The 14,114-nt window shown below is 41.4% G+C and overlaps 1 protein-coding gene across 2 annotated transcripts in view; it reads right to left on the reverse strand.

Annotated features, from left to right (window-relative positions):
• CACNA1A (calcium voltage-gated channel subunit alpha1 A) overlaps positions 1 to 13,760 on the reverse strand; it is a 241,862-nt gene extending 228,102 nt beyond the window's left edge. For both annotated transcript variants that reach the window (XM_031947676.1, XM_031947675.1), the window contains exon 1: positions 13,384 to 13,760. In XM_031947676.1, coding sequence (XP_031803536.1) covers positions 13,384 to 13,676 — 293 coding nt within the window. In that variant the 5' untranslated portion in view covers positions 13,677 to 13,760. The remainder of the gene's footprint in view (positions 1 to 13,383) is intronic.
• Between the last annotated feature and the right edge of the window lie 354 nt (positions 13,761 to 14,114).

Here is a 14,114-nt window from a genome sequence, read left to right on the forward strand (position 1 = left end):
CACAATAACCCTGAAAGATAAGTGCTACGATTATCCTCATTTTATAGATGAGGAAACTGAGATAGACAGCAGTTGAGTTACATAGCTAGTAAAAGTCTGAGGCAGGATTTGAATCTTAGTTTACTTCAATTCACAGTAGCACTCTATGCCATATTGCCTACCAAGGGAATTTTAAAATCAAAAGAAATCTACTATATCCTCTGAGATTCATAGAATTAATATGGGATGCTATAGGCCCAAGATACCATTCTGATTTAAATAGGAAGAAGAAAAAAATGGACTGAATCAGATCATATCGATTTGCCAAAGAATGGCTAACTATATGACTAACCCTCAGCAAAATTGTGAAGGCAGTCATCTGAGGTCATTCCCATGCCCAGAATCCCCCAGAATCTCAAGAATTAGAAGAGCCCTTGGAATCTAGCTATCATCTCTTTAATAAACCAAACTAACAGTCATTCAACTTCTGCCTACAGACTTCCAGAGAAAGAAAACTTACTACCTCCCAAGGCAGTCCATTTTATATTTAGGCAGTTCTAGTTAGACATTTTTTCCTACCTAAAGTTTCCTTTCTATAGCTTCTAACTTAAGGCTAGTTCTGCCCTCTGGGGCTAGGAAGAACAAATCAAGTACCTCTTCCATTGAAAAGCTCTTCAAATACATGAAGACAGCTCTCATGTCCCTTTCTAAGGTTTTTCTTCCCCTAGTTAGACATCCTTAGGTCCTCCACTATTCTTCTCATTTAAGAGTTTCTAGTTTCTTCACCATCCTAGGCCACTCTCCTCTGGAAATTTGTCAATGTTCCCCATAACATGTAGACTATAAGGAGAGTAGCGAGATTGCCACCTCTCTTGTTCTAGATATTGTTTCATAAAGGGCAGCTAAGTCGTGAAGTGGATATAGTACTAAAATCAGGAAAACCTGAATTCAAATCTAGCTTCAGACACTAGCAGCATAAGCCAAAGCAAGTTGTTGAATGCCTCATTTGTAAAATGAGTTGTAGGAATAACAAATTACTCTGATATCTTTGCCAAGAAAACCCTAAATGGGTTCACCAATGGTTGGAAAATACTGAACACCATGTTTTATTAATTCAAGGTTTACCTAACTTATTCAACTAGCATGTCTCACTTCCATTCAATGCTGAGTCCACCAAAGGCTCCAGATCTTTCTCACATAAGTTCCACTATACATAGTCCTACCATGCGTCCTCCACCTTGTATGGGTTTAATCAAATGCAAAAATTGGACTTCACTAGCATGGTGCCTGATACACAGTAAGTGTTTCACAAATGCTTATTTCCCTCCTTCCTTCCTAAAAAAAATTTCATTTTATTAGATAACATTTTAAAATTCTCATTCTTTTATAATATGTGCTTAACATCCCTCCTAACTTTGTATCATCTGAAACAAACATGACATATATTGGTAGAAATATTAAACAGAAAATATCAAGGGTAGATTCCCATGGCTCTCCATTGGAGATCTCACTCTTCCAGTAAATATTAATTCTTTAACGATGACCCTCGGATCCCATAATTCGATCAGTTTTAAATCCATCCAACTTTACTATCATCTAATCCACATACATATCTATCTTCCACATAAGGATGCCATGAGAGACTTTGTTAAATAGCCTTCTGAAAACCAGATTATGTAGACAATAGGATTCCTGATAAGTCATTCTAGTCTTCTCATCACAGAGCTGAAACGGGATTAATCTGGCAAGTCCTATTCTTGATAAAGTGATGTTGATTCTTAGTGCTTATAGCTCCCCTTTCTAAGTGTTAACAAACTATCCCTTTAATAATCTGTTCTGACAAAAATGTATCTGTAATGGCAGATTTTTGACCTCCTTGGACCAAGGGAAGGGGAAACATTTGATGTATTTGGTGGCAATTGGGACTCTTCCCAAACCACGCCACACAGACCACTGCCTTTTCCACCTACAGCCGAGGTCAGACCTGGTTGGGCACATCAAGGGTTATAGAGCTATGATATATACCAGGAGCAATTAGGCTGCCAAGGCATGCAAGTGAGACACGATCCATAAAATGGGCCAAACACCCAGTCTGAAAGACCCAGGAGGAAGAGAAAGAAAAGGAGGAGGCAGTAGCTTTCATTCCAACATTCGCTAACAGATATAGAGTGAGAGTTCTCTAAATATAGTCTTCTATATATACAGCCATGTATTCGTGTATATGTCTGCAGCAAGCCTGTTGATCATGTGGAATCCAAAGGTCAGAAAAAAAGCTGGCTTAAACTTCTATATAAAAAGCATGTATAAATTAAACTCTAAGTCACCCAAAAGTCCTAAGCCTCTGTCACCTTCAGCATCACTCAGTGAGAGAATGGCAAACATTCCAAATTGGTGTGAATGTCATCTCTACAATGTGCCCCTCCCTAAAGCTTCTCTGCTCATCATAAGCATCATCCTGAATGAAACAGAACCACCATCTCTTAGGGCTCCTCATACAATCCAAAGGAAATTGGAACGATAATGCCATCAACCCATTGTTTCCCCTACATTCACAGGAGTCCTAAACTATACAGCAAGGGCAGCCCTGTTTCAATATTCATTCAATAAGATTTTTCTAAGTATCTACTATATTCTAGATGTCTTAGATTCTGGGAACACAAAACTAAAACAGTCCCTTCCCTTAAGCAATTTATTTCTACTGAGACACAGTAGATAGTGGTCTGAGCCTGGAGTCAGAAAGACCTGAATTCAAATCCAGCCTTAGAAACTTGTTAGCTATGTGATCCTGGGCAAATCATTCATCTGCTTCAGTTTCCTCAGTTATAAAAAGAGAACCAAAATAACATTTACTGCCCAAAGCTGTTGTGAGAATAAAAGGGGATAATATTTCTAAAGTGCTTAGTATATTGCTTGGCACATAGTGTCTACTAAATGCCTGTTTCCTCGCTCCTTCTCTTCCTAACTCCTTCCTTTCCTCCCTCCCTCCCTTCCTTCCTTCCTTCCTTCCTTCCTTCCTTCCTTCCTTCCTTCCCTCCCTCCTTTCTTCTTTCCCTCCCTCCTTCCTTCCTTCCTTCCCTCCCTCCCTCCTTCCTTCCTTCCTTCCTTCCTTCCTTCCTTCCTTCCTTCCTTCCTTCCTTCCTTCTTTTTTTCCTTCTTACTTTGTTAAAGACTAAATATAGAAAGTAACTGTGAGATTTAGGGGGTTAAGGTGTAGAGATAAGAAGGATCACCTCCACAAAGAGGATACTAGCAAACAGAAGTCAGGATAGGTTTTCTGTAGGAATGACACCAAAGCTTCAGGAGCCTTGAGGAAATCAGGCATGACAGGGGAGTACAGAATGAGGTTACCCTTAGGACAGGACGATTTCTTATTTAAGGATTCTGGTCTCTAGTTTACTCACCTGAGATACCCTGAAAGGACCTGGTTCCCAAACAAGTAATAAATGCAAATAACCCAGACCTTCAAAAACCTGATGAAGAAGCCATTGAAGAGATTACAGTAAAGATACAGGGAGCCCTGGAGAAATCTATCTCCTAAGAATGCTGCAACAATGTTTTTTGGAGCTGCAGCCCATCTCAGTATTTCTGGTACACCATCTCAGCAAGGAGTGGCTTTTAGCTCTGGAGCTGAGCTAAAGCATCAGAATGGTGTAAATGCAGAAAAATCCAAAGGAGCTTTCAAGATTCAAAATTAATTAGGAAATTTAGCTTACAGAAGATCTAAGTAATAAAGATAAGTGTTAAATGCCAAGACAGCCTTACCATGAGCTATGGTCTGTCTTACAGTACCAAGAAAAAAATCCTTCCTGCCCCAATATGTGAATTTCATTCTAACTATATCTCAAAATTCTGTTAGCTTGTCTTCTTCTTAAAAGAAAAAAATATCATTATCATTTGTACCCATGATTTCACCAATGGAGGAATCTCTCATTGTAGATCATCAACTATTTTGCAACATAAGTTCTCTGAAAGCTACCTGAGGCATCATTTGCCCAAGGTCAGAAACCTGAATCCAGGTTTTGGAGTTTCTCAGGCCAACTCATCATCTACTCTATTTTTCTACATATCCTGTCTTTTTATATCTACCAGTTCAATTCTCACATCTCTGAGTATTTTATAGGAACACAAGATTTGTAGCTGGAAGAAACCTCAAAGATCATAGAGAAAGAGAAGTCCAGAGATATAAAGTCACTTACTAAAAGTAGCAAAATCAGGATTCAATTCCATATTCTTTCTCTCTTCACTCCAAATCCACCAGGTGTTTGTTTGTTTTTACTCCACCACAGTGTCTACTTGGAAGCTGAAAAATTACTCTCTTTCCATTCAGACTTCTTCTCATAATTTTGCTGTCCATTCTCCCCAGCTCAAAACCTCTGATCTCTGTTCCTCCATTCAATCACTAAGTTCTATCCATTGTTTCTTGGAAATCTTTCTCTTACCTTTTTCCTTCCCCCTTTCCCTTGTCTAGGCTTTTTCTGCTTCACCCTTGGATTACTGCAGCAGCCTCCTAATTTGCCACCCTGACATAATATTATGTCTCCCCAACCCCTTGTTGTAAATGAGAACACTGAGGTTTGGAGAACTTAAGAGACTCTTCCAGAGTGTTACAACTTTTATCTTCCCGCTGGAAGTCACCTTCACTCCTGGACTATTTCTCACATTGGAAGTATCCTGTACCCCTTCAGTCTCTTCCTCTGATCAGGCTGGTTTCTCCCCAAGCCTCCATTCTAAGGAGGAGGTTCAAGCCAGATAGATCTTCATTCCTGTCCAGGCTGCCCTTCTCACTTCCTCTCTTCTGTCTCTGGACCAGGTACCTTCATCTCCTTCCCACCTCTCTTTTTTAATTCCTTTTTTTTTTTTTAATGAGTTGCCTTTCTTGTTTGACTCTAGGTGATCCCATGGACTTTATTCATGGGATTCTCATAGCAAAGATACTGGAGTGGTTTATCATTTCCTTCTTCAGTGTGTCCCCATTTTACAGAAGAACTGAGGCAAATAGGGGTTAAGTGATTTGCCCAATGGGGACACACAGCTAGTAAGTGTCGAAGGTCTGTTTTGAACCCAAATCTTCTTGACTCCAAGTGCTTTATCTACTGTTTTGCCCTGCTACCCCAGAAGACTCACTCAATTAGAATTTAACTCCCTGAAAGCAATAAGGGGCAGTCTTTCTTTGTGTGGTAGATATGGATTCCCAATATTTAGTCCAATGCCTGCCCCAAAGTGAGCTCAATAAATATTTCTTGTTATTGCTTGTTCTGTTAAACCAGCAAATCAGTAGTGGCTCCCCATTCCTTACCACATCAAATCTAAGTTTCTTCATATGGCTCTCAAAGACATTCATAAATTGGTACACATTATTTTACACTACCCTCCAACACAGACCTGCCAGCCACTTTCATCAAATGAATCTCCTCAGCTAGTCTCCCTTCTGCTTCTCTGCCTATACTTTGTCTTCTCCAATGATTTAAATTGTATTAGTTTAAAAGGCTCAGCTCTAGTTCCACCTTCTTCCACCAAGGAGTACTCCTTGGACCATTTGAGGCCAAATAGATCTCCTTTTTTTCTGACTTTTTTCTGACAATCCACTAGGCATAATTAAGCATTTGAGCATACATGATTTTGCATCATTAGCAGATTGTTTCAGGCATGTTAATCATGTCTCCATGTCTCAAAGTCAGCTCAAATATATACAACTTGTGTTTTTCTACTATTTATTAGCATACTGCTAAACATTAAGGAAACATTCCATAAAACTTAATTGATTATCAACCGCATTCAGCACTTGAATTTCAAACCAAGATGGGGCTCACTCAGAGGGCAATAAGACATTGTATAGGTGTAATTCGTACTTTTTAGGAAACTGGACCCATTAACTACTACACCTGACAAGGAATGATGGGAAATCGGTCATTCTCTGGCCAAAAGAAATACAATAAATAGAGCCCTCCCTGCAGCTGCCCACTAAAATCTGCCAAACACTACCCACATTCCATTGTTGCACAGTAACCCATTCATGAGTCATAATTTGAAAGCCTACATTTCACCCATGGACTGCCAAAGGGTAGATGAGACTTGCAAATATCCAAGACTTCCCGTCAAGAGTCCCAAAGGATTGCTCCCTAATTTGAGAGGAACAACCTCTCTAGCCACAGAACCCTGCCTTTAAGCACTGGAAAGGTTGAAAAGGGGGAACATCCTGGCTCATCTGTTACCTCAGGTGAACCCAGCTGAAGCTAGCTACCCCACAGAGAACAAATTAAAATCAACGCCTTGACTGCCCATTTTCTTTCCCTCTTCTAAAATCTCCCTTTGCCAGTTCCTCCCTTTCTATCTTTGTGATACTTCCACTTTTGATTTCTCATTCACAAAATCCACAACATACCATAAAAATTTCATAGAGGAAAATGCAATGTCAGCAGAGTCACTGAGCATCCATTATTCTGACTAAAGAAAGTAATAAAGGTCAATGAGATAATAGAATACAAAGTTATTAATATTGGTTCTTGAAGGTCATTATCTTTGTATCCCTTGCAGAGTAGGAAATTCTGGATTAATGTCTTATTTTAAGATGAATCAATTAATTTAGTCTCCAGGTTGAAAAAGCATTATCAAGGTTTCATGTCCCTACTTCAGATACCGTTTCATGTATAAATGTTCTAAAAAGATTGATAAAACATTCACAACTGACCAAAAAAAAAAAAAAATGAAACACATCTTTTCCTGGTTTTAGAATTTACAAGCAAAGGTAGCTCACAGCTCTTTTTAAGAAATGAGACAGACACTAAAACTGGTGTAAGGGTCATTTTAGTGAGCTCATATTGATCCCAGGAGTCCCAAGCTTCCAGACCATGGCTGAGATCTCACTAAATGCACTGGATTTACTATGTCAAAATAGACACCTCAGCCAGCTCTGAGACAAGGAACAAGGCTCAACACAGAAACAAATGAAAGCAAGATGCCTTCAGAACTCCTGTGTCATGATATGCTAGCCTGCTTTTAGACATCTCCATAAAGTCAGCTTCTAAGCAGAATTCATTCAAATAAAATGGCCATCACTAAAAGGTCTAGTTCACTTGCTCCACTAGAAATCACCTCACTACCAATGCTCTGACAACATCTCTCTGACTTGCCTTCTTCTTCCCTCTCTACAAATGCACGCACCTCTGATAAGATCATGCTTAAATTACTGCTAACTGGAATACACAAGGAATCTAGCATCTTCCCACAGTCCACCTCCCCTTCTACCTTCTCCTTTCTGGTACTAGAGATAGGAAGAAGAGTGGAACAATATGGATTAAGAAAAGAAATACAACAGGAAAATTCATTAGTGTCAAAGGAAAGAAGCAGGTGCAATTTCTCCCCCTTGGATTGCCCTGTTAGCCTGGGCAGCAGCTAACAATGTCCCTGTCAATCTCTGTGGCCTCCATTTTGTAAATCTCTTCTAGCTGGCGTGCTCATAAGATGTGAAGGGAGGAAGAAGAGGTTGGGTCGCAGCAAGGGGAGTAAAAGGTTGGATAAGAAAGGGAATGGCACGTGTGTGTGTGTGTGTGTGTGCCTTTAATGAAACACACTGAAAATAATAGCATTTCCTCATTTTAGAATTTACAAGCAAATTTAGCTCACAGCTCTATTTCAAAAACTGGGTGGCTACTATAACTAGTGTAAAGATCATTTTAGGGAGTTCAAATTGATCCCAAGAGTCCTAAGCTTCTGGACTGTGGCTGAGAACTCACTAAATGCACTGGATTTGCCCCCTTAATGAGCTACTCATTCTTCCTAAAGAGACAAAACAACTGATAGGAATAGGAAATAGGCCAAATGGACAAGGGTGTTTCCATCCTGAATCTCTCAGAGAGAAATGAATACCAAAACTCTATTAAAAGAAGTCCTTGAGCTATTTCTAATGGAGTCAAATTAATAAACACCAATGAATCTACCCTCTCCAACCATGATAAAAGGTTCTTTTTTTGGCTCCTACTTCTCCCACCCTCCCACCAATTCCCACAAATAAATTCCCCATTTTTTTAAAAATCAGAATTTAAACAAGTTTGGAAAAAGTGACCATTGCATCAATAAGAAGCCTGCACCATTACCTTTTTTCCTTATCTTGGAATCATAATATGTGATCAAAAAATATCTATTGTGGTTGCTATGGTTCCTATCACTACTGAAATGCTACAGCTGACAGGGTTAAACTAGAAGATTACTAAGCACCTTGCCAACTTTAAGTCCTATGACCCTATGATTAAATGGGAAAAAGACATTTTCTTTGTATATGCCTGGAGAGGGGGACACGAGGGTTAGATTCCAGATGTTGAAGAGTCAAGTTGAAGTGCTTTTCTTATTTCTCTGTGGTGGTTGTAGCTTTCCCATTGCAAATCTGGAGACATTCCCACCCTCAATTTGAAAAAAAAAAAAAAAAAAAAGGAGCAAATGGTTATTCAGAAATGTACTGCCTCCTGTCCTTTGAAAACTCACTGTCATAGTGTCCCCAAAGTCAAATGAGTATTCTTGAGTGTGGGTGCTCAAGATAAAGAAATGGAAAGGCGGGACTAAATGCCTTTATTAGGGGGAAATTGTTCCCAAATAAAAAGAACCAATCCAAACTCTGGAAAACTGGCTTCACCATAGAATTATAAGTACTTGGCTCTCATGCCTTTTCCAACTTTGGCATGCCTCTCGAGACTGCTAATATATATATTTTTTTCAATCCATCTTTGATATTGGCTTATTCATCCCCATGAACATCCTACCACCCACAATCTAGTTTCTTTACATTCGGGTCAAGGACCACAATTATTATCAATTTTAGGAAATAATAAATTATCCATGAGCACAACATTCAAAACACTATTTAATTCACAATAGAGGCAGAACCAATTAGCCTAATGTCTGAGGATCTTGTCTACTGCACTGCATTGTTAAGAAAAAAAACAACCATGTCTATTCTGTACTGCTGCAAAGATATATTTTAGAAGCAATTTACTTTCTCTGATTTACCTATTGAGGACCTAAACCTACTATGGCCCTCACTTTAACAATAGCAAAAAAAAAAAAAATCATCTCCCCCAACGAAATAGGATAAATTAATTCATTCCTCATCACTTTGCCTTCTGAATAAACCAGTCAAGCTAATTTAGTTAAAGGACCATATAATTTTGCATCTAATAAAAGAATTGCATCTACTTTGTAGGTCAATAATTCACTAGCAACCTACAGGCTCAGAGGAACCAACTAAGAAGATAGCTTCTTGGAATTAAGAATTCCCTCAGATTCCCAATTGCATCTGCTTGTAAAAAGATATATGTTTTATAAGTTTTGGTCAATCGGATTTAATAAATACCCTGGTGTCAATATGTCTGGGCTTCAAAAATTGGGAAGACAAGAGGCTCAGTTGGAAAAACTTTCCCTGTAGAGAAGGCTAGGAAGAGAGGGAGGGCACAATTGTAGTCTTTAAGAATATGAGGAGCTGTCATAAGCTTGTTCTGCTTGACTTTAGAGGTGAAGAGCAGGAAGAATGGATGGAAACTGGAAAGAGTTCAATTTAGAATTTAGAAAGGAAAAATTTCCTAACAGAGATATACAAAAATCAGATGGGCTGCATTATGGGTCCCCAGTTCTGTCTTCCAATGGAGACAGGATAACAGCTTCTGTGAAATTTGTAGGGGGGATTTTATTCAGGGATGGATTGAACTGGATGGTCTCTGCTCTTCTTTCCAACTCAATTTCTGTGGCTTCCCATGAACATAAAAGCTGGAACCACAGGTTTGTTCCTGAAAGGCTCAACTATGTTAAAAACCCAGATGTCTGAATTTGCCATCCCTTCTATGGATAAATCCCCCCTGACAAGTTCATTTAGAGATCTGCTGGCATCAGCAGACCTAGAAACAGAACATGAATGCTGCTTGTTCTGCTAGGAAATTCAAAGTACAAAGTCGCATTAAAGGGAAGCTCACTCAATTCAAAGTCACCAGATGTATGTTCCTGAGCTGATAGATTTAAACTCTCTGGGAACCATCAGGAGCCAGTATGACATTATTTAAATCTGAGTATCAATCGACAAAATCCTGATATCAGAAGGATGCAGCTTGCCCACTTATAGATAAACAGTACACTCATAGAAAGTACTAATGTAAGCAATAATTCTAATGACATTTAATTAATTTCCACTATCTACGTTTTGAAAGAAAGAGAATTCCCCCCCTTTTTATAGGCTTCATGGAATGGAGAGATGGAAGGAAGGGAGGAATGCCAGGGGAGTGGCAGGTGGCAAATGAAAAGGTGGAGTGATCCTAAGGTTGGCTCGTTGTCTTGGAAAGAGCTAAACCAGTACTAAGATGACTTCTATTTGAATACTAGCTTTGTCACTGACTTGCTGGGTGACCTCAATGCCAGTCATTCTACTTCCAGTCTCCTCATCAATACAATATGGGGGTTATTATGCTTAAAGGAAAATATCATAGGACCCTTCTTTATGAAAACAATGACATGTCCTGAATTAGTGCTTTCTGCAAGCATTTGGATTAGATTTGCAGCTATAGCTATAAAAACACACATGTTCTCTTTATTCCACATGTCAGAAAGAGACATCCTTCCTAGTTGGCTCCTTAAATGATATTATCAAATAGAAGGCCCAACCTAACAAGCAATGGAAAGCATCTCTGGATAGTAGACAAATCCATGTTCTGTTCTGGGACTTTAATTCTTTGAAGTCTGCACACAACCTTGGATCTTCCTTGATCCTCCATTCTCTGTGCATTGAATACACTGTGGATGAGTCTATTTCTCTGTGCCTAGCCCAAACCCTTTCTTAAAATTACCTTAAGCCTCGATATTTAGTCCTGGCTGATCCATTCACGGTTCCCTTAGGCTTGATTAAATTTGTCTGCAAAAACCTTCTACCTTAGGAGAGGACAGTACTATCTTTACCACCCATGGGCAACTGGATGACACACACAACCTGCCAAGTGAAAATGCAGGAAGTCTTATTTTGGGACTACAAAGAGCTCGAGGATAGCTCACCACAGCAAAGAATGGCATTCCAAATGAAGGTCTATTCTCTAGCCTTGCACTGCTGAGCTGCAATCCTTCCTTCAGGTAAACCCTTTGAAGTCCCCCTGTTCAACATCGATGCTTAGTAGGGAATCTAGGGTAGGCAGAGGCGAGTTAAGGACACAGCAGAAAGCTTCTCGTTCCCTTCATTTCCTTTAATTTCAAAATCAGATGGGAAAAGTGAATTTAAACACAAGTCAGTATTGTGCCTGTTCCAGAAACAATCTTCCAAAAGAGAGAGGATTGAAAGAAAACTACTGTTGCATGACACATGTTCTAAGAGTCTACAGGATGCAGTTTCTGAGCTTCCCCTCCAGCTTCCCAAGTTTAGGTATGAAAAGCTAAATACAGATATTATCACTGAGCATATCAGAAACCCCTAGAAGGGAAGGGGATCCCCAACCATTTTGATGAGTTAACCCTCAGACGTTATTCCAAGCAACACCTTTCTCATTTTAGGAGGCTCTTCCTGAGGGAACCACTTTGAAGAGCTGTGTAATCATAGTGGTCATTTTCCATTAATAATTTTCATAGAATTCCTATGATTAGAGATGTTTTCTCCCTTTTCCTTCCCTCCCCCATGACCTCCCAATGAACCAGTTAATTCTCACGACTTCAGGGTAAATTGAGGTCTTATCAAATTATTCACCCTAAACATTCATGTGTGGTTCCCCCCTAAAATTTCAACACAAAGAAGTCAGCAGCTCTATTCAATGTTTGGCCCACCAATAACATTCCACCACTGCTAGTAGGCTTCAGGCATATGCCTGTCCCTGGTGGGTACAAAGCACTCAACTCTAGGATAAAAAAGAAAATGGAAATTAAACCCAGAGCTTTTAACCACAAGCTCCCAGACAGAGAATTTAAAAAAAAATTTAAGAGAATCTAGAAAGAATCTCAAATTTAAAAAAAAACATATCTTGATGTAAAATTAACTGTGATAATCCCAGCAAATTTGCCCACATGGAATCTAGGTCATGATTAGGTACCTGCTAAGAAATTGAACAGACCCATGTAACAAATTAAAGACCAGTCTCTGCATACAGCTCAACCGATGCTAAATGTTCCCCTATCCCCATTTCAAGGAGAGATGGCTCCAAAGGGGGTCTGATAAGCTCTAAGGTCTATTTTGATAGAGGGTCAATAAAGGAAAAATGTGATTCTCAACCACTTTCCCTTGAGTCTTTAAAAAAAAAATGTATTTACCTACCGAAGTTGGTCTATCCAAATAGATGACAATATTTTTCGGTTCTCTCCACCCAGTCCTCCAGAGCACCTGAAGTAATATTTATCACTGAGGGAGAGGAGGAGGCCTTAGGAATGAGTGGCTGAGCCCGGAAGCCTCATTTCTTTTCCCTTCTCTGCCACAATGACCCAAACTGGGTTTTCATGGGCAAGGGTAAGAAGAAGGAATGTCAGATTTCTGCTGATGGTGGAAATCTATGCTTTCTCTATCAAGTTGACTAATAGCAACCAACACCTCCAAGGACCATTTTTTAGTGAATATGTTAACTGCGCATGCAGACATATAGCAGTAATCCCCATGTACAAATACATCACTTCACAGATCTGGTCCAAGCATTTAGGACCATACTGTACCCTATTAACTAGGGTGCAGCAAGAAGTCCTACAATTTCCATGTAAACTTCACATAATCCCCTTTCTCCCTTCTCCTGCTCTACCTATAAAGCTGCAATTGGGTAAAGCAAGTTTGGCACCCTATTGTTTCTCTTCCAAACCCCATGAAGACCACAGACAGTGGAGAGTTCACTTGGTTCTCCCTTGGACTGGCCTACAACTGATGAGCTTCTAGTATTGAACACTCATCAATGAACAGGAGCAGCAGACCAGAAGCAGAGTAACTACCACCCTTCTTTCCTCCTCCATTTCCCTCTCTCAAATGCTCCTGTCCTGTCCTGTCATGGCCAAATGACTCTTTTGGATCGGCCTCAAAGCCCTAACCAGAGCTCCCCTCTGCAATCTTAGCCCATTGGGTGGAAGAGAATGGCATGGCCTGGCCTGCCCAGCCCTAATTTTGAGTCACTAAGAGTAAGCCAGTTCCCCACAGAGCAACATGGTAGCTCTAGCTTTGTGCCTGGTCTGGCAAAACCCTAATCCTCTGAAGCAGTTACCTCTTATTACCCTCCTCATCCCCTCCACCCCCCAGTCCTCCATCTGATTCCCTACTCCCGACCAGGGCCCGACCCGGCTGACTCCCGACCCACTGCCCTAGGGCCCTATCCCTTTTGAAAACTAGGGTGGCCATGCAAGTGGTGGGGGCAGGGAGGGGAAGGCAAGAGAAGGGAGAGGAGGTGGGGAGTGGCAGGTGAGAAGGTCTTTGGCAAAGGATATGGCCATTCGGTGATCTTTTTGGCGTATTTCCTCACCACATTGTCCTCGCTGAAGAGGAACAGAGACCGGTTGACCGTGAGGCAGTTCTGTCGGACCGGAATAGGGTTGTACAGAGCCATGGTCCGGGCTCGCTGCGCCATGGATTGCTTGTACATCCTTTGCGCCCCAGGCTGTCCTCCCTGCCGGCTGCCCCCGGCACCCCGGCCGCCTCCACCTCCCACGACTGCCCCAGCGCCTCCTCCGGCGCCTCCTCCCCCGTAGCGGGCAGGCATCTCGTCTCCGAACCGGGCCATCCTGCAAAGAGGAAAGGGCCGAGGGTTACGAGGCTGCGGCGGATGCTGCGGCGGACGCTGCTGCTGCTGCTGCTAAGGCGGCTGCTGCTACTGCTACTGTTGCTGCTAAGGTTGCTGCTGCTGCTGCTGCTGCTGCTGCTGCTGCTACTGCTGCTACTGCGGAGCAGCTCCACATCCCATCCCATCGGGCGGCGGCAGTGGCTCGGCTCGGCGGGGCGGGCGCTGTGTGGCTCAGGCAGCAGCCCGGCCAGAGCAGGGGCCAGCAGCGGCTCGGGACATCTTCCTTGCTGTTCGGGGGGAGGAGGGGCGGGCAAAGAGGTTGCGGGGGCGGGGCACGGGGGGAAGGGGGGGCGGAGGATGGGGTGGGGGAGCAAGACAAGCAACGCAAATAATACCTGATGAAGAAATCAAGGCAAACCTCTCTCCACCCCCTCCAAA

The sequence above is a fragment of the Sarcophilus harrisii genome, chromosome 1 (genome assembly GCF_902635505.1).
Source record: "Sarcophilus harrisii chromosome 1, mSarHar1.11, whole genome shotgun sequence".
Lineage (NCBI taxonomy): Eukaryota > Metazoa > Chordata > Mammalia > Dasyuromorphia > Dasyuridae > Sarcophilus > Sarcophilus harrisii.